Source organism: Pseudorca crassidens, chromosome 3 (genome assembly GCF_039906515.1).
Source record: "Pseudorca crassidens isolate mPseCra1 chromosome 3, mPseCra1.hap1, whole genome shotgun sequence".
In the NCBI taxonomy this organism is placed as follows: Eukaryota; Metazoa; Chordata; class Mammalia; order Artiodactyla; family Delphinidae; genus Pseudorca; species Pseudorca crassidens.
In genome coordinates this window covers 146,157,022-146,181,054 of record NC_090298.1, presented here as the reverse complement: position 1 = coordinate 146,181,054, position 24,033 = coordinate 146,157,022, and the positions used below count along the sequence as shown (strand labels likewise).

Here is a 24,033-nt window from a genome sequence, read left to right as displayed (position 1 = left end):
TTGGGAAAGAAGGGGGGTTTGTGCCCAGTGGTCCAAAGCGCCTACTGCTGGATGCCTGAGAAGCCCGGGGTCCCAGGCAGCGGGGCACAGTGAGGTGGAGCCCTTCCCTACCCCAGGCTCTGTGCCGAATGCTTACTTGAATGAGCTCATTCAATCCCACGATGTTGGTACTGGTGCTTTACCAGATGGGGAAACTGAGGCACAAAGAGAATTCCCTAGCCCACAGCTAGCTGATAAACAGAGGTAGGAATCCAACTCTTAAGCACTGGGCCACTCACCATGCCCTGGGAACAATGTTGGCCACACCACCCACATCGTCTCCCTATCTCTGTGCCTGCCCACCTACATGTGCAGCGTGGGCCTTGCTATTCCGTGTAACAGAGCCAGGAAGCAGCAAAGACAGGCCTGGGATCCAGGTATCTGGAAGCCAGGAAGGAAGTGGAGCTGCTGGTGGAGAGCCTTCACTGGCCTCTGAGTCAGCGTGAGTCTCAGAACTCAGCCTCAGTCCGCTCATCAGGTACAAGATGGGGTTGAGAGCAGCCCTGTCCACACAGGGTTGTCGTGAGGAATAAGTAAGTGCCCCAGCCCTTGCCTGGCACGTGCTAAGTTCTCAACTCACAGTTGCTCTACTGTTGCCATTAAAGTTATTATTACATAACCGCCAGAGTGTCTCCCAGGCAATTCCACAGACCTTCTCTCATTTACTTCTCACAGCCACCCTGGGGGTAGCTATTACCCTTTCTGTTTTACAAATAAGGAAAATGAGGCTCCAGGAGATGCAAGAGGGACCCCACAACCCCCAGGCCCCCCAGTGGCAGAGCCTGAGTTAGAAGCAGGAGGCCCCCAGCCCAGAGCAACAGCGAGACTCCATCTGAAGGTCCTGGTCTGCAGAGGGCAGTGGAGGAGGGCTTGCCCAGGGCCCAGGAGCCCTGCTCTCCTCACCCTTCTCTGCCCAGACGCCTCATTCTCCCCACCCAACACTGAGGTTCTGCCAGGGCCAGAGACTTGCCCAAGGTCACAGAGCTGGTGTTGACTCAGGCTTCCAGGCCTTAAGATTGTAAGTCCTGAGGCTTCTCCTTGTTGGGGGCAGATTACTAGGAAGAATCTAGTAATTCTGCTGCCCCCTGCCCTTCCTGGCCCCCTGAGACTGACCCCACCGTAGACAAATACACCTCTCTCTCCAAGATACTGAGCCTCCGCAAATAAAATAAAACCCCAAACAAATAAACAGGAATCTTAAGAATAACACATCATCTGTCACGCTGGGCGGGTGGGGAGGGCAGCCGCAGCTTCCTGTTTCCTGCTACCTGCCAGGCCCTAACCCCGTGCGCTCTCCACATCTCACTCGCTGCTCGAGACCATCTCGCAATTCACGCATTCCGTTTTACAAACGAGGAAACCAAAGCCTAAAGCTATGAGTCCCTTGCTCAAGGTCACTCGGCTAGGATGCGACCTGGCCCAAATACAAACCCCCTTCTGGCCAATGGAGCATCCCAGCTCTCACCACGTCGCCAAGATGGGGAGTGCAAGGGAGGCCCGGCCAAGCGGTCAGCAGTCAGTTTGCACCTAACGATTTTAGAATTAGCAGGTAGAAAACGATTCTGTAAACCTCCCCTGGGGAGACAGATGAGACTGGGGGGGGGGGGGCAAGGGGGGTTGACCGCCCTGCACGCCGTCCTGTCACCGGTGGCCCTTGGCCCGCCGGCACAGCCTCCGAGGGCGCGGGCAAAGCAAGGAGTGGTCTCAGCGCCCAGGGTTACCCAAAGACACCCCGCTATTTGCTCTAAATATGACCCTCCCCCGCCCTTGCCCCTCGGTAACCCCAGGTCTCGACACCTGCCGCGCCTCGGGCAGGTCTCCCCGCGGGTCCACAGTCCCGTCCAACCTGCAACGAATTTCGAGGGACCGGATCTCGCTCCCCACCGGGCGACCCCGGGTCCCGTTCAGCCGGGCCTGGCACGCGTGGGCACCTGAGAGTCTCGCCTCGGTCTGCTTGCCGGGTGGGTGCCAGGGAGCGTCTCTAAAGTGGCCGCGACGCCGCGGCCGAAGCCCGGGCGGGGGTGAATTCTCCCCACGCGGGTCGGTGTCCTCGGGAGCGCGGGGCATGCTCCGGTGCTGTCCTCACCCCGCGCGCAGGCAGCGCACAGCTTGCGCCCCACGGTGCGCCCCTTTCGTTGCTCCCGAGGCGGTGGGGTGTCCAGGACGCTGCCGCGGATTCCGCAGGGTCGTTCCGGAGTTGCAGCTCCATTGTAATTGAAAGGATTCATATTGTTTGGGTTTTGCTCAGATGAAAAAAAAAAAATTTGGAAGAAAACGAAACCCCCCTCAGCAAATGACAATTTCACAAGCAGAGCGCCCTGCCCGCCCCGCTAGGCGGCGGGGAAGCTGCCCCAGCCGGGAGGAGCGGGGAACGTCTCCTAATTGCAGCTTCGTTAGATTTCGGGTTTGGGAGGCTGTGGTTCGGGCGCTAATATCCGCCGCCCATTATCCCGGCTAATAAATTTGACCTATTGTTCGTTTGTTAAAATGATGTCACCTTGGAACAGTCCCTAAGCTCCTATTTCCATGAATTAGGCCTTTATTGAAAGCCAGGAGCCAATGGGAGGAGAGAGGCTTGTTGATCGCAGCCAATGGCTGCGGCGGGAGAGGAATTAGCAGCGGAAACTCCAGGTTCGGTTCAAGAAAGATGACACAGAGCCTGTCGGGCCCGCGCACTCTTGGCAAAGTTTCAGTGCGACGAGAGGCGCCGGGCGCTCCATGGCCGCGCCGTAACGGGGACCCAGCCGCCTCCCCGCCCAGCCCAGCCCAGCCCTTCCGCCCGCCCAGGATGGAGGCGCCAGCCAGCGCGCAGACCCCGCACCCGCACGAGCCCATCAGCTTCGGCATCGACCAGATCCTCAACAGCCCGGACCAGGACAGCGCACCAGCCCCGCGGGGCCCCGACGGCGCCAACTACCTGGGAGGGCCCCCCGGGGGCCGTCCGGGCGCCACATACCCGTCTCTGCCCACCTCCTTTGCCGGCCTCGGCGCGCCCTTCGAGGACGCGGGATCTTACAGTGTCAACCTGAGCCTGGCGCCCGCCGGCGTGATCCGAGTGCCAGCGCACAGGCCGCTGCCCGGGGCCGTGCCGCCGCCTCTGCCTAGCGCGCTGCCTGCCATGCCCTCCGTGCCCACGGTCTCCAGCCTGGGCGGCCTCAATTTCCCCTGGATGGAGAGCAGCCGCCGCTTCGTAAAAGACCGTTTCACAGGTGAGCAGGGTGTCCAAAAAGGCGCCGGGCCTCGGCCCTCCCGGGGCCAGAGGCGCCGCGCCCTACGTGCTTCACTCGGGGAAACGGTTCCGGAGGCCCAAGTGCGGTGGAGGCCTCAGCGCTCAGGGCCCCGGGCAACCATAGAGGGGAGAAAAATCAGAGAGTTTGGGGGAAATAAGCCTGTGCCCGGGGAAAGAGGGGGACATCTCCCAACCGGCTTGGTGCCGCTGGGGACCCTCGGGACCAACGAAATAGCGTAGTACTCTGCGCCCCACCGGGCGGCACCGGGTCCGCATGGTGCCTGAACGGCAGTCGAGCTGGGCCGGGCTTCAGGGGGCCTCGTGTGTCTCCGCAGCGGCGGCGGCGCTCACGCCCTTCACCGTGACCCGGCGCATCGGCCACCCTTACCAGAACAGGACGCCGCCCAAGCGTAAGAAGCCGCGCACGTCCTTTTCTCGGGTGCAGATCTGCGAGCTGGAAAAGCGCTTCCACCGCCAGAAGTATCTGGCTTCGGCCGAGAGGGCGGCGCTCGCTAAGTCCCTCAAAATGACGGACGCGCAGGTCAAGACCTGGTTCCAAAACCGGAGGACCAAGTGGCGGTGAGAGAGGCCTGGCCCGGCCCACCTTGCACCGGCCCTTCGCCCGCTCCGTGCCCGAGCCTCGCGTTCTCCCCACCCTGCGCTACCCCCTACTCGCCCTCCTAGGGCTGCACCTCCCCGCTCCTTCCCAGGTTTTATCTCCCAGCTCGCCCTCCCGCGCGCCTGTCCTCATCCGTGTCTGGAATTCTCCTCCATTCCCATCCCTGTGTCGCTTTCTTGAGCCTCTCCAGCTGTCTCGATGTTTTATTCGGTCTCCTGCGCTCGCTCGGTTTCCTCTCACCTGCCCCCCCCCAACACCCCACCCCATCCCGGGCCTCTCGCGCTCCGCTAAACCCTCCCACTTGCCCCCTGCCCTTCCGATTCCCGACAATCCGCGCGGGGCTCCGGGTTCCCGCTCTAGCTCCCCATCCCGACTCCAGCCCTGTTTTTATCCAATCGCTCTTTCGATCCAACCCGTGAACGGCGAAGCGATCGCGTCCTGCAAGAGGGGTTTGAGACAGAGCCTGGGAGAACCGGATGAGGCTGACCGGACCCGGGGACACCGCGAGGTGCAGAGCCTGCCCGCCCACCCGCGGACCCCAGTGACCCGGCTGCCTGTAGGGCCTAGTCAGTTACACACACGCCCTGCCCTTGTTACCCCGCAAAGAAACAATCTTTGTTGTTGGCGAAGCCACAATACCCGGGTGTGCAAGTGGGCGGCGGGTGGAGTTTCCTCCCGGCGATCTCCCCGCGCACAACAAAAACAAACGATCCCAACCCACTCCGCGGACCCGCGGGTCCCCGGCGCACAAGGCCGGCGGGGAAGCAGACTGACTCTGCGCCTCGAGGCTCCCGGCTGGCCTTGGCTCCCGGGCGGGTGGGGGCCCCGCCGGCGGCCCCGCGGTGCCGGGTGCCTGACGGTGCTGTCCCTCTCCCTCCCCCGGTGCAGGCGGCAGACGGCGGAGGAGCGGGAGGCGGAGCGGCAGCAGGCGAGTCGGCTCATGCTGCAGCTGCAACACGACGCCTTCCAAAAGAGCCTCAACGACTCTATCCAGCCCGACCCGCTCTGTCTGCACAACTCTTCGCTGTTTGCTCTGCAGAATCTGCAGCCCTGGGAGGAGGATAGCTCCAAGGTCCCCGCCGTCACCTCTCTGGTGTGAGCCGCCAGCGCGCACCGTCACCAAGTATCGCCGCCCCGACCCGGCGGGGCGCCCCGGCCCCCCAGCCGGTCTGGGGGGGGAATCGAGGCCGAGACGGGAAGGGCCAGCCAAGCTCAAGTAGGCCCCGGGGCGCGGCCGCATCCCCGCCGCCTGCGGAGGGGGGCTGGGCCCGGGCTCCGCGCGACTGCACAATCCGAGCCCCCGCCCCGCGCCCAGTCCCGCCCGAGGCCCGGGCCTGACAAAGAAAGCGCCTTACGTTTCTCCGCCCCTCGCCCGCAGCCCCCGGGCCGGGCGCCTGTATTATACTTTGTACTTTTGCCCAAACGTGTAAATAATAAAAGTTTTGGCTTTTTTCTTTAGAAACCGGCCACCTGCTTCCCCCGCGGGGGCCACTGGAGGAGGGGCGGCCGATCAGGCGACTGGGGAAAGCGCCAGGGGCTGGGGCACCCTGCGTTGAGGCTGGGTCCACCCTTCTCCTTTTCCGTTCCTTTTATTTAAGTCGTTTTATTTAATAAAAAAGTTAGCTATTTCACTTAACGCCGCTTTTATTTCGTTTTCGTTCCAATAATGCTCGGCGACCCCCGACCCTGCGCCCCACCCCCTGCGGCGGTAGAGGCCGAGCGGCGGTGTGCGGGCGAGCGTCCACTTCTCCGAGCCTCGTCGGTATTCGCCTCCCCTCGAACCCCGGCTCGGGGCCCCGCGGAGGATCCGCGGTGCAGGTCAGTGCGTGCCGGCCGCCCGCAGTCCGGGTGCCCGCGGGATGGGGTGGACGTGGGAAGGGCACTCTAGGCTCAGAGGTCGCAGAGCAGCGCCAGGCAGAGTTAGGGAGTGAAAGGCCCCGCCTGGACGGGTACTTAGGCCGTCCCAAGTCAAACCCACCTAAGGGGTGGGAGGCACGGTGACCTCGAACTTCCTGGGACGCGAAGCCCACGCCCCCTCCCTCCCACAACCCACAAGCCACTGTCCTCTCTCTTTCTCTAGAGAGGCCCCGGGCGGGCCCCTCCGACAGGTTTGAGAGGATCTGGGCGCACTGCGCGCGCGCTGGGCGCGCAGAGCAGGCGCGCTGCCTGGCTCTCCAAACGCTCGGCGTCTGGGGAGCAAGTGTAGCGCACAACCCCGGGACACCCTCGCCCTTCTGGGTTGCGTGGGACCGCCGGTGGAGCGTGATGTCACGTGACTTCACTGCAGCCGTGGTGGCGTCACTAGACAGGAGGGGGCGGGGCGCCCGGAACGCCCAGGACCCCAAGCCCAGGTGTGAAAGCGTCATGGCCCAGTCCACCCGCTTTACCTCGGCTCAAAAGCTAGAAGTTTCGGGATCACGAGATCTGGAGCAGGTGGCCCCTTATAACAACGACAAACACACACTCGCAGCGTCCGGGAACATTTCATCTTGCTCGTTGATTTTTTTCTCCTTTTATCATTCTCCCTTTCGGTCTTTTAAAAACTTTTCTTATTTTCTGGCCTCTCCATTTCTTTCTCCACAATATTCTGTTTCCTCCTCTGTTACTCTTGGTTTCTGTTACTATATCTTTTTAACTTTTCTTTACAGTTTTATGTTCCTCTGTATAGTTCGTTCTCTATTGCTTTCAGTTTTTCATCTTTCTTTGTCCTATCCTTTCTCCCATTTCCGACTCTCGCGTTCTGTCTCCTTACTTCCCTCCTCTCTTTTTGTCCTTGTTTTCCCCTTCTTGTCTTCCAAAATCTCTTTGCCTCTACCTCTCTCAGTCCCGGTCTCTGTCTCTCTCCTTCCCTCCTCCAGCCCGGGCTCCCCGGGTCTTCTTAAGGCTAAACCCTTCTGGGTGCGGTCCCAGAGGCCCTGTAGCAGCCCCGCCATCCTCATCGCCCTGCCTCCCTCGGGGCCTCGCGGCACCCTGCAGGCTCGGGTATATTGGGCGCCTTCGTTGCAGGCGGGCAGCGGTATTGTCTGCACTGCAGGCCTCTAGGAAGGGGAGGGAGTCTAAGAAAGAGCTGGAGCTGCAGCGTTTCTGCCCTCATCCCCACCTCCAAGCCCTGGGGACTCCCAGACACCTCAGAGAAGAACTAGGGTGACTCAGAGCTTCAGGTCTCTTCCTTGGGTGTTTTCCTGAAATGCTTCTATTTTCTCCGCTTAAAAAAAAAAAAATCGTAGTAAACGCCGTCATCAGGATGGGAAAGGTTGGCCCTTCGGCTGGGGACTTGAATATCTAAAAACCAGAGCGACCGTCTTTGCCTTTGCTGAACAAGCAGGCCCCCCCTCGGGCACTGGCATCGCTTTCTATTTCTCCTCGCTTTTATTCTATTCCTCCATAACAGGGCTTAGTGGTTTTTGTTTTTTTTTCTAAATTATGTTTGTTGTTCTACCAGAGGGACCCTCGATTCTCGGGCCTTTTTGGGGAACGCACACACATCTTTTTCCCTCTCCGGTGCCTGACTTTGCGCAAAAGGTCTCTGAACGAGAGGCCAGCCGGGCTGGGCTTTCAGGCAGGCCCGGGGACAGGGACCCAGTGCCGCTGCGGCCCTAGGGGAGAGGGGGCAGTTTTTCCCCAACCAGTGACTTCGCGGGCGTTTGCTCTCCCTGAGCGCTTTGTCCCAGCGAAGCCTTGCCCAGCCAGAGAACGGCTAGGGGTCTCTTCAAGTTAGGGGGGCTCAGCCCACTTGTGTGGGGCCGGGTGGCGACCGTCACCCAACCACGCGCACCCAGGGCAGTGTGGGCGCCCCCAACAGGTGGGAGGAATTGCTGAGCCAAGCCAGGGCTTTTAGCGCCTAACGCCCTCCTCCCGCTGTGCAAAGCCTGGAGGTCGCCGCCATTTCCACTGCGGCTGCGCCGGATGAGAGCCCGAGGACGCCCAGCTAAGGGACACAGCTCCCAGTCCCCACACCGGGAGGACTGTGAGGCACAGTCGCGGCGCGGAAAACCCGGACCAGGCACGCGCCCCTGAAGCTGAGTTTAGGAGAACGGGAATCTGGAGTAGGCTGGGAGGCCCACATGGGCGCCTCCTTCTGGATCGTCTCCCAACATGAGGCCCCACCTCGGCCGGAGGAAGCGCCTGAGGCTCTGGAGGTAGGCGGGTGAGTGTGGACGTTCAGCCAGGCCAACGTCCCCGGAGGGGATTGAGGACAAGAAGCAGCCGGCCTCTGGGCAAGGGCTGGAGACTTCGCCTCGTCGCCCTTCCCCGCGGCCTTCCGTAGTCTCGTTTGGAGAGTCTCTGAAGTTGCACCCATTTTACAGATGCCGGACAAGGAGGCACGAGGCAGCTTCGCGACCCAGGCGGACTGGTCGCGGGAGCTCTCCCCGAGCGCCGGTTGCTGGGCTCCACCCGCGGGCAGGGTGGGGGCGGGGGTTGGGCCCCAGGCATCCGCAAAGACCGGCGAGGCTGCCCCGCCCAGGCACGCGGAGTTAGGCCCGAGCTCAGCTCCCTGGGATGCTCCGCAGCCGGTGGAGTCTGGGGTTGGGCGATGCAGTGGGGACCCGGGCGGGTCAGAGCCAGGGAGGGAGGGGGGTGGGAAGGGGAGGGAGGGAGGGAGAGAGAGAGAGAGAGAAGCTCTGGGGCTGACCGCTCGCTTCCCGAAAGAGGGAGTGATTCCCCTTCAGCAGCTCCCAGTACAACACCGGCCGCGGACCGCGAGCTTTGCACGCAGTGTGTGGTTGACGATGACCCGCACCCAGTCTCTCAGAGGTTTGGATGCCCCTCCCCATTTTGCAGTTGAAAAAACTAAGGCTCAAAGAAGTCAGAAATTAGTTCTGGGTCGCGCATCGCCGGCGGACTGGCGCTCCCTCCCAAACACAGCGCTCTAATACTTGAGAAGACTTTTGGGAGGACTTTGCTTAGCAAAGGGATAGGGAGGTGGCCTAGGGGACACCTGCAGCCACCCTGACACCAGGCCCAACGGTCACAGTGCGGCAGAAGGGCCTTCCTGCTCCGTCTTGGGTGGTGGACTCGGGCTCTGAGTTCCAAGGGCGCCAGCGCCTATCGCCTCCCAGGCTTGCGAGCTTCCCCGCGTTTGTCGTCGGTGCAGGAGCGGTGAGACGAGATGAGGTCGCCCCCGCTCATCGGTAAGACCGGAGTCCACACTGCGCCCTTTGGCCGGGCAACCTCCGACCGCCCGCCCGCCCGCCTGCCTCGGCAGTTCCTCGAGCAGTTGGAGCCTTGCGGCCCTCGTCTCAGACTTGAGGCCTAAGGACGCGCAGCCTGGCCCAGAAGGGTCCGGCCACCAACTGCGCCGTTTCAGCGGCCGGCCCTGGGCAGCAGCAGGCGGTGCGCATCTGTTCGCCGCGCAGCTAGGCGCTCCGGTTAGGGACCTCGGGATGTGGCCTCGGACTGCCCGCCGAGACCTCCAGGCCAAGGACCGGGCCTAGGTTGCGAGAGCGCTGAAGGGGACCTTCGCCAAAATCCCAGTCTCAGCCTCAGCGCAAACGCAAGCAGAACAAGGCCGGAGAAGGGCAGGCGTGGTGCAGGGGCCCGCATTCTGGAGAGCGAAGGTTTCTTAACACCGAAGGCGACTTTCCTTTTACGAAATCTTCCGACTCGCGGCGGCGAGGTCCCCCACGTTTCCAAGCATCTGCTCGGTTATGAGCGATTCCTCTCAGCGAAGCCCCGACTCAGTAGCGCACTTTCTTGGTTCAGACACCCGCAAAATCCTCCCGGAATTGCCACAGTGATCCGTGCCGTCCCTCGTGCCACCCAGCCGGTGGTGGCACGGATTTCTCTGCTCAGTTTTGTCGCTCCCTTGCTGTGTGGCCCTGCGAACGTGGCTTTGGTTTCTGCATCTGTAAAATTAGGGCTACATAGTCATTAAGGAGTCTTCCAGGGAAAATGAAAAAAACCCATGGCTTGTGGTACAGCTGATCTTCCATTTATTATGAGAATAGAAGCATTTAAAATATACTTATGGATGAGGAATCTAATTAAACACCTAACTGCGTAGGGGTTTATTCATAGTTGTTGCTATTTTGGACGAAAGGGCAGGAATGGGGCAGGACCCCATTGAGGTCACTTCTCCTGCAGTCACTGAAGGTGGAGAGTTGGTGGAGAAGTCATCTGGGAAACTGGGCCTGGGTTGATCTGGTTAGAGGTTGCAGTATCCTGATGTTACCCTGAGATCCGTGGCCATATCTGCCTCTCACTTTAGTTGAAATGACTGGACAAAGTTGTTCTTGTAAGTGTCAGACTGGCTGCCATTAATGAGTTACTTATTAAACGCCTTAAATATGCTCCCAACTGGTGTGGAGAGGAAGAAGAAAAACCATTATTTGAACAGAGTATTTGTTCAGAGGTTTTCACAGCCTCCACCATCCCACTGAATCCCCAAAGAGTCTCGTGTTCCCATTCTAAATAAGGAAACTGGGGAGCAGAAAAGGCAGCTGACCTGCACAGGTTCAACCCGCGCCTTAACTGAGCTCCGACTCAAACTCCTAGTCTGCCGGCTGGGCTCCCTGTGTGTCCCCACCCAACCACAGATCGCAGACAGCAAAAGCTCCTCCGGCCGCGGGGTCCTTAGAGAAATTTGTGCTGACCCAGACTCCCCCGATTTTAAAGAAACCAAATCTTCAAATGGAGCAGAGTCTTACACTGGCTTTAAAAGCCTCCAGCCCCTGAGCAGCTCCCGCGGTGGCCCGCGCCCTGGAATGTACTGGCTTTGCTATCAAGCCCTATTGATGGATGGATTTATCTGGGACGCACTGAAACTCTCGAAAACTTGCAACCTGGGTCGGCAGCACATCCTTTGCCGCTTCATCCCCCATCCAGGAAAAAGCCACTCCCTCCTGCCGGGCGTAGACCAGCCAGCAGAAACTCAGCCAGCAGGAATGAGAAGGAGCAGTGCTCAAGGAAAAGACCAACCCTCTCAGGAAGGTCTGCCCTCAGGGGTAATAGTGGGCAAGGCCCGCTGAGGCCCTGGGGCTAGAGAAGGTGGTGCTGGGCTCAGAGGGGCGCCAGTGAATAGCCAGTATGCTAAACAGTGCGCACTCGCATCTGCTGTCTGGGCCGCCACAGCTGGGACACTTTTGTTCTTCGGAAGTAGTGGGACTAAGGAGGAGGGGGTTGCGGAGAGCAGAGAGGAAACTCAACCCCGAGAAATCAGAGTGAGAGGGCCCTGGGAGGGGGTCCTGCTTATTATCAATCACCTGCAGTTTCAAGTTCGTTTGTTGGAAGAGCCCCTATGGGCAGGGATGGGTCTGTGCACCCAGTCCCCAGCTCCCAGTGGATCTGTAGCCCAGAGCCCAGGCTCTGGCAGCAAAGCAGTTACCATGTGTTGAGAGCATCTGCACAATCTTATGTAATCCTCACGAGGGCTATCTCGGAGGTAAGTACTATTGCAATCCCCATTTTACAGATGAGGAGACTGAGGCTCTGAGACGTGACACAATATCCCCAAGGCCATCTGACTTGAAAGGTCAGGACTTCAACCCAAGTGCACTGACTCTGCCTCATGGGTTTCTACCCTTTGAGGCTCCTCAAACCTACTTATTAGTAAAGCCAGTGTCCTTCTGTGACTGCCAGAGGGAATTCTGAATGGTTTGGAGATTTATCATCCCCAAACAACTTCAGACACAAACCAGAACATCTCGGGTTGTATCTACAACATTATTGTTGTTGCTGCTGCTACCATTACTGTCCCCTGTTATTTCTCTTCTGAGACCCCTGAAGGTGGTTGGAAGGTGCTTGGCCTTGCGCTCTATCTAAGGGATTCAGGGGTCTTCTCCTGCCCTCTCCCCCAGCCCAAGCCCAGCTTCTGCTGGGCCCCATGATGCTCTGCTCTTATTGCAGAGCACCCAAGCTAACAAACAGGCTCTAGTGAGCCCCTGTGGGTACTGATGAGCCATGGTGGAGCCCTCAACCTCCAGACCCTTAGGATTTTCAGCTCAGGGCAGGAAGATGGTACTTAAACGCTGCTTGCCTCGAGGCCAGAATGCCCGCAACATGTATGGAGTGTAAAGAGGCCTGGGTTAAAATCCAGCTTCACCACTCACCAGCTGTGTAGCCTTGGAAAAGTCACTTTGCCTCTCTGAGGCTTTGTGTCCTCATCTGTACTCTGTAAGGACAGATCTTCTCACAGAGTTGTCGGAGGATTAAATGACATAATCCTTTGTGCACTTCACCAGGATCCTGACACACGATAAGCACTGTGATACATTTACTGCTCTTATTAGTGGGAGATTAATTTTCACAAGATAAATTGTTCTGGTTCTCCTCATAGAGAGAAGGAAGCAAACCCAGAGAAGATGAGTAACTTGCTCACAGTCAGACAGTAAGTGGTAGAGCAGAAATTCAAACCCAGTTATGTCAGAGTTTAGAGTCCCGATTTACCTCCGTCTGCACTGTCTCCGCCGTAGAGAATCTTCTAGAAATGGCTGTTGACTAGGCGTGGAAAATCTAGATTATTCTAAGTCAGTGGAACCAGGTGCTCTGTTGCCTTCTGGGGCTTCCATTTACTTTGGTTGCTGATGTGTGGCACACTGCAACTGCTAAGAACCTGTTTATTAAATAAAAATAATACTAAGTAGCATTTCTAGAACATCTGCTGTGGGCTAGACAGTGACAGATGTTTTACCCAAGTGATCGCATTTAACCCTTAAAACAATCCTAGGAAGTAGATCTCATTTTGAAGATGAGAAATTTGAGGTTTGGGGACTTTAAATAACATAGCAACACAGGGTATGAATTGGAATCTAGATGTTCTGACTCCAGAGAGGGGAAAACCTAATATGAGCTGAGCACTGTACTTGGGACATTATGTATATTTTCTCACTCAGTCCTCTTAATCTTATAAAACAGTTTTTTTTTAATTTTTTTAAAATTTATTTATTTAATTAATTTATTTTGGGCTGCGCTGGGTCTTCGTTGCTGCGCGCGGGCTTTCTCTAGTTGCAGTGAGCGGGGGCTACTCTTCGTTGAGGTGCGTAGGCAGTGGCTTCTCTTATTGCAGAGCACGGGCTCTAGGCGCGCAGGCTTCAGTAGTTGTGGCACGCGGGTTCAGTAGTTATGGCTTGTGGGCTCTAGAGCGTAGGCTCTAGAACGCAGGCTCTGTACTTGTGGCACCCGGGCTTAGTTGCTCCGCGGCATGTGGGATCTTCCCGGACCAGGGCTCGAACCCGTGTCCCCTGCATTGGCAGGCGGATTCTTAACCACTGCGCCACAGGGAAGCCCATAAAACAGTTTTGAAAGAAAACACTAAGCCTCGGCAACTTTAAAGTGTAATTTGCCCAAGTTTCCATAGATGTATGAAGACAACAGTTCTCCATCTACCAGCCCAGGGTGCTCCAATCTGCTTCCAAAGCTGAGCTCTTCAACCAAGGTTGGGGTAGCTCTGCAGAGACGGGGCAGACATGGTTATGGGAGGTGAGTTCGCGCACAAAATGTGACTTCTCCCATGAGGAGGCCAGACCTACTTGATATCTCCTGGTCTCTCTGAGGGAGGGGAACATCAGTGATATTTAGTGAGAGGACAATGATGTGTCTGCAGGTAAGATGAACACAAAGAGATAAACCAGCGTTGAGATGGTCAGAAGGCGTGCAAGCCTGCTCTCTGCCTGCAAGCACGCAGGAAAGAGCCTGGCCTCCCTCCCTCAGAGAGAGCCCAGGAAATAACTCCTCTCCTTGCCTCCCTCCCGGCTGCACTACTGAAGTCCGTCCCCACCTACCTCCAGAAGGAGCTGCTTTTGCTGAAGACCGCATGCCTGTTATACATTCATGTTCCAAAGGAGGAGAGGGTGGACATCTGTGTTACTCAGTTGCATCTAAGACTTGAAGATGACGTAAGGTGGATTGTTTTGTTTGTCCTCAGATCCATCAGATGGAAAGCAGACCTTGAACCTGGAGTTACTGAATCCTGAAGGGCAGGGTGTGGGGTGACGTCTTGGATTTGTTCCCCCACAGAAGCCAGGTTTTGCCAGCCTGGCCATGCGCTGCAGCAGACAAGCTTCTGCTGGGCCCCATGATGCTTAGCGCGCTGAGCGCTTAGTAGGTGGTTCAGTGAGTCCTGGTGACTGTCCGACCGACCGACAGCTTGGTCTGCTCGGCTTGAGCGCTGCAGCTGCCAGCCACGCTACCCTGTCGGGCTGTGCTTGGTAAGTAGACGTCAGGGTCTGAGGCTTCTCTGCAGGCGGGTTGCGTGGGCACCCTGAAGAGAAGACTGAACCTGCACTCTGTATAGTTTAAAAATGATTTGTCAATGGCGACAATTTACAAAAATATATTTCTGTTGCGGCATCTTCCAATCGCTGGGATTTATGGCTTCATCTCTCGGATTTGAAAGCACACCCGCACGCTCTGGCAAATGAGAAAATGTATGAACAATTTGTTGGCTTTTTTTTTTTTTTATCAAGTTTCCCCAAATATGTAAACTCTGAGAGCACCTTATTCTTTTTAAATGATCATTCATTTGTCTCCAGACTCTATCTTTTGGCACAATTTATTATTCTCTATTTCAAAAAACTTAAATGCATTTCGCATATTAGCACGTAACTCTTGTTCCTGTCTCCTCAGTTGTGGAAAGGACTGGATTGCTTTTATAAAGAAAAAAATGGCTAATAAAATTGACCTCAGCACCATTGCTCTGCAATTCTTATGAACAGTAAAGTGGTACTTACCGTCATTGATGTTAAAAGCTATTTCTAAATTATGTGCCATTTATTATCTCTAGTGTCCAAAGTAAGTTTAAATGATGCTTATAATTCATGTTTTACCAAATTTCCTTTTCCCCCCGAGGATACCTCTGATTAACTTATGCACATTAAAGCGCTTTTTAAATTCTTCTTTTATTGCCATTATGCTCTGAAAATCTCAGCGATTCTCAAAAATGGGTAATAAACTTGAGATAAAATGCTGCAGTTTTAGATCAATGCTGACATATCACTGTGGTGATTTCTACAGAGCTAAAGTGATAATGCTTCATATTTACGGAATATATACTAGGTTATTACTACAGTATTACCATTTTGTTCTAAGATGAAATGAGTAATTTACCAATTTATTAAACAGTTACATTTAAGTATTGCTTAGGACATTACCAACCCAATCTGTTTACTTAGCTTGAAGAGTTACCATTAAGATACCCTGTTTATTTAGGTAAAATTTGTAATCATCATGCCTTCCATTAACCAACTTATTTTTCTGCAAGGCTAATTGTCTGGAAATGAGTTTCTTCTTATTTACTGTGCTACATTCTGCTTAGCTGGCTGAAAACATCACCCCAGCAAGAAGTGCTAGGGAAATTAATAATACATACAGAGAACAGTTTTAATTAGTATAATACCAAATATTAATAAAAGATTTATGACACCGTTGAAAAATTCTAACAGAAGAGATCTTAACAGCTTGGGGCTCAATTTATCAGGAGAGGGCGACCGTGGTGCGACCTTTTGTGGGAGGCCAGTTTGGGTGATTCTCAAGAGCTTCTGGGGCTCCTGGGAGCACGGGCTGGAGGTGAGAGGCTCTGCCTCTAGAAGGGGTTTGCTGGGTGCTGAATAGAGAGTTCACACCAAGGAAGGAAAATTGGGGACATAGATGTAGACTGCCAATTCTAACTCAAAAGATACCAAGCTTTCTGCAAAGCAGGAGAGGAACACAGGCCAGTCTGAGGCCCCCCTGAGGCATTTCCAGAGGCACCACTGGTCTTCAGTCCCAGATGAGAACAGGACTTTGAGAGTCTGGACTGCTGTTAACTCAGGAGCCTTGGGGACAATGGATCGACATGGAACTGGGGAAAGAATGCATATTCACTGAGTATTTATTATGCGCCATTTGCTTACACACATCTATTTTAATCTGCACAGCGGAGAGCTAGCACTATCCTCATTCTGCAGGTCAGGAAGTGAAGCCCTTGGAAGGGTAAGGCCCTTGCCTGAGGTTACGCAGCTAGTGAGTGGAGCAGAATTTGAGCCCAAGTCTGTGGAAACCTCAGAGCATTGTCTCCTGCAAGGCAGTACCGATGTGAAGAGAAAACAAGCAACCCCATTATTGACCTGCACCCTTGTCCATGATGTCAGGCCAAGTAGGCACTCAGACAAGCATTTTGATGCTTCCATTCTCATCTGGATGGGTTGGTGCATTCCCATCCTTCCACTGTCCTGCTTGTCCCAAAGGCGTAACGTTCTTTCTTCATGCGTCCATCTTCCTTCTGTGACATGAACTCACAAGGGCAGGGTCATTTCTTACCTTCTTTAGATCCTTGGTGCCTGGCACAGAGTAGGCCCTTTTTAAAAGATTTAAAAGACCAAGGAACAAGGAAGTGAAAAGGAAAGACAAATACAGCTTCTGTTTGTAGTGTTCCGGAGAAAAACTGACCCTACATAGATACATTTTGTTTGTAGGAAGTCATCCCCCTCCCCGCCACCAAGCCCACACAACCCTGGCTGAAGTATAAGGTTATTATTATTGCCATCTTTTCTAGCCCCCAAGGGCCAGGTCTTAGGAGCAGCAGGAATCCTTTGTACCGTGAGCTGATTTTTTCCTGACATGTGTAATAAAAACTGACCAAGCCAGTTACTTTCTCAATTTCTCTCCAATCTGAGAAACTCCATATCGTGAGGCACTTGAGGGCTGATGACTCTTTTATCCTACTCTTGATTAAAAGGTAAAAGAAAAAAACAAAACTAACAAAAGTTCTTGGACTGAAGATCTCCAGGATATGCGGCAAAAAGGCCAGGCTGCTTCTTGAAGAACAAAAGTAGTGTCTGTGACCAGGGCCACCTTTGCTGCTCTCTGAACACCTTGCTCTTCCTGACTGTGCCCTCCGAGAAGGAATTTTAGTCCTTCAGGGGATGAATGGATAAACAGATTGTGGTCTGTACATACAATGGAATATTATTCATCCGTGAAAAGTAAGGAAGTACCCATACCTACATACAACTGGGATGAACCTCAAAAACATGATGCTAAGTGAAAGAAGCCAGGCACAAAAGGCCACATATTGTATGATTCCATTTATATGAAATGTCCAGAAAAGGTAAACCCGTAGAGACAGAAGAGAGATGAAGAGTCCTAGGGGACAAGGTAAGGGAGGAATTTGGGGTGTTTTTCTGGGGTGATGAAAAGGTTTTGAAACTAAGATCTGGTGGTTGTAGAACATGGTGAATACACTAGATGCCACTGAATTGTACATATTAAAACAGCTAATTATATGTTATGTGAATTGCACCTCAATTTTTTAAAAAGGCATTTTAGGAATACTAGCATAAGTGTCCAAAGCTACATATACCTGGGTGTTCATCACAGCAGTGGCTATAAGAAGGAAAAATTGGAGATAACAGTCTGTCCAACATTTAGAGATTGGTCTCATAAAATAAAACCATTCATACAATGGAATGAAAAGTAACCATCCAAAAGAATGGGAGTGGGACGTCAGGACTTGGGAGCTGCTCTGAGGTGCTAGGAACAATGGCTTTCGGTGTAACGGAGCTGTTATGTGGAGAGGCTAAGCTTCTTTTTTTATTTTTATTTTATTTTATTTATTTTTTATGTTTTTCGGTACGCGGGCCTCTCAGTGTTGTGGCCTCTCCCGTTGCAGAGCACGGGCTCTGGACGTGCAGGCTCAGCGGCCATGGCTCACGGGCCCAGCCGCTCCGCGGCATGTGGGATCTTCCCGGACCGGGGCACGAACCCGTGTCCCCTGCATCGGCAGGTGGACTCCCAACCACTGCACCACCAGGGAAGCCCCAAGCTTCTTTTAGATGCAAAGAAAAGTTCCAAAACATACGGGAAAATGTTTGCTGGAAAATGACTTGGTTAAAACCTGACAATCTTACCCAGCATCCTGCAGGCTGATGAATACTAATGAAGCTATGAATGTCACCGACTGATGAACAGCTTCATTTTAAATGAGGAGTCACTGTCTGCCTATTGAAAGAGGCCAGTTTGCTATGAAGTTCCTAAGATGTAAACATTCTGGCTGGTGCCATGAGATTTACTTGTCTGTTGTCTGAAAAACTGGTGATCAGGAAAAGCTCTTCATTTTATGGACACAGAAAGAAAACAAAACTCAAGACAGATCATGTTTTTTTAATTTTGCAATTGCATTTGTGAATAGATTTCTGAGCCAACGTCGAATCTAGATGAATGCATCCTTATGGTTCAAGCCATTTCTGTTTAATCACGTCACTGCCCTAGAGCCATAACCTGTTAGCCAGTATATTATTGATACTTTCTAGCTCTGAAACTGTTTTAAATGGAAAATTCCTTTTCAGTTATCCAGACTTGTAATTAAATAATTTTGAATGAAAAAAAAAAGAATGGGGGTGGGAATTCCCTGGCAGTCCAGTGGCTAGGCCTCGGCGCTTTCACTGCTGGGGCCAGGGTTCAGTCTGTGGAACGATGTCCTCGATGCATTACTGAGTAAAACAATTTACTTGCAAAGATACACACACACATATAAATCTCATATCCCACACACAAACCCGTGTGCCTTGTTCTGTCATAGGACAAGACACAGAAAGCATAGACAGCAACCAAATGATTTGCTCAGGTTACTGCTGAGAAAAGAATGCTGGAGTGAGTGGAGGCCTTCACTTTTTACTGTGTCATTTGCAAAATTAAACATCTTTTTAAAATAAATGAATATGTTTTGAATTAAGGCAAAAGTTATAATGACGTTTAAGATGTGGTAGAGGAGTGAAGGGAAAAAGAAAGTGATTCATAGTCCTGCCACCAATGTAGTGTACACGACAAAAAAAAAATTTTTTTAACACGTAGGACACCAACATTAAAAAGAAACAACAGCGCTAAAAAAGTCTGTTAAGACATTGAAAGATGAAACTTTAGACTAAGCAAGTCCTTACTTAGACTGCTTTGTGTTTCTTCCGCTGCCCAGCACCATACCTTGGAAAGGATAGGAACTAAGTTCTCAACACCCACTTTCTTAAGGATTGTAAAACGCACTGCATTTTCCTACAGTTCTCAGTATCCAGCATGGAGACGTTGAACCTAATAGGTTTATAAGACAAAATGGCTGTTATGTGTGCAAAACGCAAGGGCATTTTTTAGCTAAGCAACTCTAGAGGACGAATGCCAAGGGAAACCTTTTGATCTCAATTATTGGGACGCTTCAGAGGTATTTTTACCCTGAATGATTTGGATAATTATCTCAATATTTCACTTTGTTTTGACTAGCTCTGCAGACTGATTTGAATTCAGGAAGGGTATCAGTTACTTCAACTAAATATTCTTTCAAATTCATGATGCCAACCCATGAGTTTTTTTGTTTTTCAATGGCTTTTCTCAAACACAGCCAACATTTTTTTAAAATTTAATTTATTTATTTTTGGTTCCGTCGGGTCTAAGTTGCGGTGCATGGGCTTCTCGTTGCGGTGGCTTCTCTCGTTGCGGAGCACGGGCTCTAGGCAAATGGGCTTCAGTAGTTGTGGCACGTGGGCTCAGTAGTTGTGGCTCGCAGGCTCTAGAGCACAGGCTCAGTAGTTGTGGTGCATGGGCTTAGTTGCTCTGCAGCATGTGGGATCTTCCCGGGCCAGGACTCGAACCCATGTCCCCTGCATTGGCAGGCAGATTCTTAACCACTGAGCCACCAGGGAAGTCCCATAACCAACATTTTAATTTCTGCTGTTTTATCCCTTTTCAAAAGGGAGCATTCTTAGAAGCTGGAAGAACGGAATCAAAGTGATGAGTGGACCTAAGTATTTGTGTGTTTCTGTGTGTGTGTGTGTGTGTGTGTGTGTGTGATTTTGTGTGAGTGTGTGTACATATTCTGTGACAGGGCCTGAGTCAAATTTTCAAGGCAGAAGACAGAACTAATTTTTCTCTCTTATTTTCAGTGGATTATTTTCTGTGGGTTCTAAATAATTGATAAGGAGGTCCCTTTCCGTAATTAAAATGGATGTCTGGACACGTCAACACCGATAGCTTTTCCAGTAATGAGTGAATTTAGATACACGCTAAGTACAGGCTATATTTACTCCCCTGATGGGTTGCAGTGCAGAGTGTGTGGGTGGGGAATGGGGGCTGGTGGGAGACACAAGCCGGTCTCAGTGGAGATGACAAGAGAGCAGGAAGGATGGGAGCCTGGGAGATTACCTGGGCAAAAGACCCTGCCTGGCCCCAAGGTGCACCTTGGACAAGCAGGTGAGCCAGGCACAGAAAGGCAACATAGGGCAGGAAGTCTGGAGACGTGCTTAGTCCCGTTTGGAATCTGCTGAGTTTTCTTTGTCTTTTCTGCCAACCCTAATGTCCTCTCCGTCTCTCACCTTCTTAGTGACATCTCCTGGCTGCCCCTTTCCTTGATGAAAACCTATCAAACCCTTCCCTGCCAAGGAGAGAGGGGTCGTTGGAAGCCTTCCAGGTGTGGTTACCTTCTTACAAACATCAAAGTCAGTTCACTCACCTTTGGGTCCAACAGACGCTCTCTCATCGCCTATCATGGGCCCTACTCCATGGCTGGTGCCGGGGACACTGCAGTAAAAGGCTGCCTGTGCTGGAGGAACTCACACAGGGCACTGAGCAGATGGTTGTCTACCTACAGGGAGGCAGGTGCAGGAATCGGGCGCAGAGGGGCCAGGGGAGGAGGGACAGTCCATCTCAGGGGCCTGTGCTGACTGTGCAGGTGAGGCTGGGGTCAGGGGCGGGAGGAGGAAAGGCTTCCCAATGGAGAAGTCGCACCAAGAATGGGGAGAGGGACAGACGCTGGGGCGGGAGGACAGCATGTGAGAGGTTTAGATAGATGGCAGAGCAGCCTCATGGATGAGGGCCCACTCCTTGGGGGTTGAATTCCTTTTCGAGGAGCTCAGCTGTCATCCTGTGGTGATGCTGGGGCACTGAAAGGCTTTATGCAAGCCTGTGGTGGGGGGGGTTGATGCTGAATTTTAGGGAAGTCCCACACGGAGGAGGAGGGTCCCGAAGGGAGATGAGAAGCAGGACTAAAGATTCAGGGTGTAAGAGAGGGGTTCCCAGAAGGGTGAGGGGGGATGGTGCTGGGCTGTAGAAGAAGGGAGGGGTGGTGGCCTGGGTGACAAGGACCAGGGGACTGAAGAGGGCAATATGCCTACCAGAATGCTTAAGTCACCCCTGACAGGGAGGCAGGGGTGAGAATGAGACCTGGCAAGTTCCAATCCCAGTGCCTCTGCCTGGTAGCTCTGTGACCTGGGGTAAGTTACTCAACCTTTCTGAAGCAGATTCCTTCCCTATTATTTGGGCATAATGGTATCTGCTTCACTTGTATCTACCCACCACATCCTAGCTGCTCGATAATAGCAGGGCCGATTATTAGCTAGGAGTGGAATGGGCCAACCACAAGTGTCCTTGCAAGAGGGAGCACACCCAGAGGCGCACTGACTCACAGCCCTGGGCGCAAGAAACTGAGTGTGTGCTGGGGCCCTGGGGAGTTCAGCACGGAGCCCTCCTGAATGAGGACACCTTTGAACAAGGGGAAGAGAGAGCCACAGACCGGTGTGGGTGCATTCATTTCCAAGAAGACTCTTGTCAAGGAAAAAAAAAAAAAAAAAAGGCGGCAGAGTGTCGGTTCTGGCAGAAATACCCGAGACCACAGATGCATTTGCCCGCCCGCCCCCGCTGTTCTCTCTGTCTGTCTCCCTCTGGCCTCTTTCATTCCGTCTTGGCTTTGATACTGCCAGCTGACTCCAGAGAGGCGACAGGCTACCGGGAGGAGATCGCCATCAGGGAAGGAGCCGGTGGATAACTTTGGAAAAGGGGACCCATTCTTGAAAGGTAGCAAGTTTTCAGCTCCCAAGGACGAACAGGGCTAACGCTGATCCAACCTAAAGAAAAAAAATCTTTTTAAAAGCAGCCTTGCTGACACGTTAAAGACGCATATCTGTTTGATTCATTTAAAAACGCGCTCAGTGCTCAAAAATCCTTAGAAAGATTTTTGCCAATTAAAAAAAATACATTTAAAACGAATTCTAGCATCCAAATACTTCCTTTGAGGAAAAAGCCAAAGAATTTCTTGCTTTCCACCAGAAGTGGGGAATAGTGGGGGCTTGCGGAGGGATGACACACTACCTCCGAATGAATGAGCCTGCAGGCACCGTGGAGAGGATGCAAGGGCCATTATTATGGGCGGATTACTCACCGAGAGGTCAGTTGACTAACACTCTGAGAAACAGGGGCTTTGTGTGAGCGGGAGACGACAGCATCTTGTTTTAACTTAACAGTTAGAAAGGGGTAAATCCTCGTGTCTGCACCGACCAAGCTCTGTGTAATACGTGGCCTACTTGCAAAATACCGCACAAGAATTCTGGCAGAGACTCCCGGATTCCCTGGTCCCCAGCCTGCTCCTTCCTTCCTTGGTCCTGTGTACAGGCTCCCCCGGCACGGCACCCCCTGCCTCGGCCAGCAGCAGCAGGCACATTCTGAGTCTCCCTTTCCTAAGGCAGCACCAACTGTGTTTACCATAAACTTAGCTTCGGGGGCAGTCAACCCAAAGGATGCTTACTCTGATGACTTACGACACTGTGCTTCTGTTCCTTGAGTCAGTGCTAATGTGGAAGCTGCCGCCTTTGTGAGCTTATGTGTACCCATGTTGGCTGGACCTTTCAAGTGACTATGGTTGTGGGCACAGGGAGGTGAGTACCCAGGAGACTGCACTTGGCGTGGGGACACCAACAGCTGCGCTGTAGCATCCTTCTCCTTGGGGTCCACACCTGTGCCTCTTCGCCTGTGGGCTTTTCCCCCGGCCATGGGAGTACATGCTCTGTTGCCTTCCAAGCAGAGAGGTATTGCTTATTGCCCTCAACCCGTGATGGGCAGGGAGCTGGCGAATTAGTCCTCCCGCTGCCTGGTCCTGGGTGGAGAGGTGTATTCTCACAGCTCCTAGACAATGAATTCCAGTTGCCCACAGTGGGAACCAGCTTGAAAACACACTTTTTATTGGCCGCCCTCTCTTCTGTCTCCCTTACCCACTCTCATGCCGTTGCCTCCTGGGATGACTGCCAAATAACTACTTCCACCCGAATCCCTGTCTCAGTGTCTGCTTTTGGGGGAACCTGAACAGAGCAAGGTGGGTTAGCTACATAGAACCCTATGAAATTGCCATCTCTAAACAGAGCGAGTTCGTGTGGTTTAACTAACAATTCTTGGTGCCTCAGCTGTGTTTCCTGAGATGCCAAAACAACACATGTCTGGTCTCTGTAAACGCAGGCACATCCGTGTCTGTGAAGCTACAGGCTACGTGTAACAACAGTCTGATATTTTCTTGTTCATGTAAGCTTTCCTGTCCTGATGGATGTCTCAGGCTTGTCATTTTTTAATGATTACCTGATATTCCATTGTTCCGTTCTACCCATATGCAGGACCAGATTTGTGGGTGTGTCACTTGTATAGCCGCACAGGGCCTCACATTCTGAAAAGTCCTGCACTCGGTTTAATGCTCTGTTGTTGCCATCAAGGTAATTCATTGCAGTACCACTTAAAAAAGCAATCCATTTAAAATAACCTAAATGAATATCAATAGGGGACTTCCAATAACACAGAGAAAAACTTTGTCGTGGAATACTATGCAACCATTAAAAAAATAGACTGACATGTAACAGTCTCCAGATCGATTGCAAAGTGAAAAAGCAAGGCACAGAATGGTGTGCATAGTAACTTACATTTGTATAAAAAAACACATGAGGTGGGCTAAAGACTTAACTCACGCACAGATCAACTCTGGAAGGGAGGACGGAGGAACTGGCTTCAAGACTGCTGTAGGGAGGAGAGTTGGAGGTTGGGAGACAAGGATGGAGGGTGACAGATTTTTCACCACTGTGCTCTTTTGGCGTTTGAATTTTCTTGTTTTTCTTCCCCAGTATATTTTTAAAAAAATCAATTCCAAACCATCTTTTCCCTGGGGCTGCCTTTGCAACGTCCTGAGTGACAATTCTTTTAAAATCTGGAGCAAAAGAAATCCTCTTTATTTTCTTGATGAATTTGTATATTTTCTCTGTTTTGAAATAAAGTGACTGTGTCTCTTTTTTTTTTCACTTTGGCTGCCAGGAATCTCAGAGGCAAATTCTAAGCTCAATTATATGTTATCCATGTGAGCTGTAGGTTAAATTCTTTTCTTTCCTCTGGACTTGATTTTCTACTTGTATTACATTTTCTTTGTCCCTGATTCTTTATATTT

The 24,033-nt window shown here is 52.6% G+C and overlaps 1 protein-coding gene across 1 annotated transcript; it reads left to right on the top strand.

Moving 5' to 3' along the window:
- The first annotated feature begins 2,647 nt into the window (after positions 1-2,647).
- TLX3 (T cell leukemia homeobox 3) lies at positions 2,648-5,498 on the top strand. Its single transcript, XM_067730154.1, has 3 exons — positions 2,648-3,248; positions 3,604-3,847; positions 4,776-5,498. The coding sequence occupies exons 1-3, from the start codon at positions 2,687-2,689 to the stop codon at positions 4,984-4,986; spliced, it is 1,017 nt and encodes a 338-aa protein (XP_067586255.1). The 5' UTR covers positions 2,648-2,686; the 3' UTR covers positions 4,987-5,498.
- The last annotated feature ends 18,535 nt before the right edge of the window (positions 5,499-24,033 follow it).